The sequence below is a fragment of the Stenella coeruleoalba genome (genome assembly GCF_951394435.1).
Source record: "Stenella coeruleoalba genome assembly, chromosome: 19".
Taxonomy (NCBI): Eukaryota; Metazoa; Chordata; class Mammalia; order Artiodactyla; family Delphinidae; genus Stenella; species Stenella coeruleoalba.
Genome location: NC_137165.1, coordinates 38221278 through 38224689, shown reverse-complemented (window position 1 = coordinate 38224689; position 3412 = coordinate 38221278). Strand labels below are relative to the sequence as shown.

At 58.9% G+C, this 3412-nt stretch overlaps 1 protein-coding gene across 1 annotated transcript; it reads right to left on the bottom strand.

Annotated features, from left to right (window-relative positions):
- Nucleotides 1-238: 238 nt before the first annotated feature.
- Nucleotides 239-2402, bottom strand: HOXB13 (homeobox B13). Its single transcript, XM_079905031.1, has 2 exons — nt 1652-2402; nt 239-701 (listed from the first exon to the last, which is right to left on the bottom strand). Exons 1-2 carry the CDS (start codon nt 2253-2255, stop codon nt 448-450), a joined length of 858 nt encoding a protein of 285 aa, XP_079761157.1. The 5' UTR covers nt 2256-2402; the 3' UTR covers nt 239-447.
- Between the last annotated feature and the right edge of the window lie 1010 nt (nt 2403-3412).

The following is a 3412-nucleotide window of genomic DNA, read 5'->3' as shown; positions in this document are numbered from 1 at the left end:
AATGGAAGGGGTTCCAGAGGAAGCTCTCCTGCCACGGGTCTCCTTCCAAGTTTATTCGTAATCAGCTCAATCCATGAAAGCAGTTTCTAAAGTGCTCTACAGAGCTCTAGATAGAAAATATGATACTAATTATCATGGCAACTATTACTGGTTATGGTGATTATTGCCACTGCCAGGATGAATGATTATGACTGGGACAAGGTCCTTTGGGTGGTGTTACCTGGTGGACTGGGCTGTAACTCTGGGCCTCGCTGGCTCTCTGGGACCAATGGGGTACCCAAGCTGTGCCTGAGGAACAGCCCAGGAGCATTGGTCTGGGAAGAGTGTCACCTCTGGGGGCCTCTCAGCAGAGTCCTGGGCCCCAGCCTGGCTGTGGCAGGCTCCTGGTCTCCCCAGGATACTCCGACTTCCTCCTCCCCCCCTCCCAGGCACAGCCAGGGAGCTCCCTCAAGGAATAGCGCTGGTTTTGACCTTGGCGAGGACTTTCTTCTCCTTGACCCGGCGATTCTGAAACCAGATGGTGATCTGGCGCTCTGAGAGGCTGGTGGCCGCCGAGATCTTGCGCCTCTTGTCTTTTGTGATGAACTTGTTAGCCGAATACTCGCGCTCCAGCTCCCGCAGCTGCCCCTTGCTGTAGGGAATGCGTTTCTTGCGGCCGCGGCGGAAGGCGCAGCCGTCTGGAGGGTGCTGCGCGCTCGAGTCTGCGCGGCAGGAGAGGGAGGGAGAGAAAGACATGCTCACACCACCGCCTGGCGCAAGCTCAGGCGCAGACCCAGGCCCCACAAGCTAAATCATCCTGCAGGAGCACTCAGGTAACCCTACAGGCATTCGTGCACTCCTGTTCCCCCAAAGCACAAGAGGACACCTCGGCTTCCAGCTCTGATCACCGCCCAGCCTTGGAAAGCGGTTTCTGCAGGCCACCCTCACTCTTCACTGCCCTCACACCTGCAAGTCTGCAAACACACCCATCACACACGGCCAGACCTTTGCCCACCGTCTACATATGTCCACCCTCACATGCATTTTCCAACTCTTGGCCATTCTTATAGATACTACAAGCAAGTTCTGTACAGGGGGAACACGTTTCTGCCCCCGCTCCCAACACATACATGCACTAATGCACACACCTAAGCCATGGCTGCAGGAAATCTAAACTTCCCTTTGGAAACTGAAAAACTCATCTGAGAGAAAGTGAGGGGTTGTATTCTTTACAGAACATCCAGTTTCTCTGTTCCCACTCACCCCACTGCACCCCATACTCAATGAATTGAGAGTTATTTGGCCCTTTTGAAGAATTAAACTGGGATCCTGCCGGGCAGGGATACCCTGAGCCCCAAACAACAGCAAAGAGAGCCAAACACACCAACATATCGAAAGGCTGGTCCCAAGGCCTCCTGGGGAGGTCAGGGGCTTGGTGGTCCTCAGGCTTCAGATAGCCCGCAGCTCAGGCCCTCACACAGACCCTCTGGGGCCTCTACCCAGGCTCTCTAACTGCCTGGACCCTCCTTCAGAGTCCTAATAGCCAACCAAGGAGAACCAAGCTCCTCCTCACCAGCCCCAAGTCTCCCTCCACCTCCTCCCAGGCAAGCGCCAGGAGGGCCTGCAACCCCGCACTCAGCGCCAAGGGGATCCGGAGTAGTGGGCAGTTTACCTGCAAATGCCGCCTTCCAGAAGGGACCCGGTGGGTTTTGTTCTCCCTGGCAACACATCTGGCTGTTCCAGCCACCGGTGAGGGCCCAGGGCTGGTAACTGTCCACAGGCAGCAGGGAGTCATGGCGAGGCTCCCCAGGGGCGCCCAAGGTCTGCACCACCGACACATCCAGGTAACTGGCCATAGGCTGGTAGGGTCCCGGGTAACCCGGGTAGAAGGCAAACTCGGTGGGGCGGCTGGGGTAGTCCTCCCCGGCCGCGGGAGTCTCCGCAGGGTAGGCGGCCAGGGTGGCCGCCTGGGCACAGGGTTTCAGCGAGCTCCGGGACACTCGGCAGGAGTAGTACCCGCCTCCAAAGTAGCCGTAGGGCACCGGAGCTGGGGACGCCCCCTGGGGCACCCCGGGGCATGGGTGGCACTGCTTTGGTGGTTCCGCAGAGCCTGGCAGATCCAGGGGGGCGTAGTTGACAGCGGGCATAAGCGTAGGCGCCGCCGCTGGGTGGCTGGTCAGTGGGGAGTGGGCGACCAGATTCCGACTCCCTCCGGCTCCCAGCAAGCCTTCGATTTCCTTGGCCCCGTCCAAGGTGGCATAATTGCCGGGCTCCATGGGGCCGAGGGTCGGCTCATGGGGTGCTGGGGGTGGGGGATACAGGGGGCACCCAGCTCGCTCTCCCCACCCAGGCCCCGGGAATCCAAAGCGTTTTAAATCGCTCCCAGCTCGCTCGGCGCCTGCATTCGCTCAGCCCGGCCGTCTTGACGCAGGAGACGCAGGTGCCCGGGCACGCGCGCTGATTGGCTGCGGCCTGGCGGAGAGAAGCTAATAAAATCTTCATGGCAGAAATTGCGAAAATACTTTACCCCCGCTTTCTCTCTCTCTCTCTCTCTCTCTCTCTCTCTCTCTCTCTCTCTCTCTCTCTCTCTCTCTCTCTCTCTCTCCCCCTCCCTCTCTCTCTCTCCCCCTCTCTCCCTCTCTCCCTCTGTCTCCCTCCCTCCCTCCCTCTCTCTCTCTCTCCCTCCCTCCCTCCCTCCCTCTCTCTCTTCCTCTCCCTCCCTCCCTCCCTCTCTCTCTCCCTCTCCCTCTCTCTCTCTTCCTCCCTCCCCCCCTTTCTCCTTCTCTCCCTCCCTCCCTCTCTCGGTTTTTTATTGCATTTGAAAAGGAGAGAAAAGAGAGGAGGTGTCCTTTCGCTGCTTTCCAGTTTGGAGCAACCCAGCTACGTCGGGGGTGGGGGGGGAGTAGTGGAAGGCGGGAGAGGGGACGCGGAGCCCGCCCCACCTCGGTCGCCTCCTCTCCCTCCCTGGCTCTCTGTCTCCTGTGCTTTGGCAGGTTTAACGAGAGAATAAAAAGCTCTCCCTATAAAGTGTCCATCTCGTGGGGGGAAGGGGAGTCGGGGGTGGGGCCGGGAGGCCGCTCTGGGCCTGAAAGGGGAACCCGGGAATGTGCCTGAGTCAGAGGAGGCTGGAAAATGGGGATTAAGGCGTATTTCTGGAAGCCCCTTGCTTTGAGTCCTAGGTACTAGCATCCCAGTTCACTCCAGGTGCCCCTTCCATCCTGGATGCACAGTAATAAGCTGCTCCCGGGCCCGGGGAAGTGCCTGGGACTTCTCTTCCCCAGGGACTCAAGTTTCTGCCCAGAAAGCTCCGGATTCGGAGAGGGGTGGGAGGGAGAGGGAGTGGGACACGTGCTCCAAAGAAGGAGACTTGAGAACTGAAGACGCTAAACTTTCAGACCTAAAGTGGAAATGGAGCTTCTGGACCTGTCTGTAA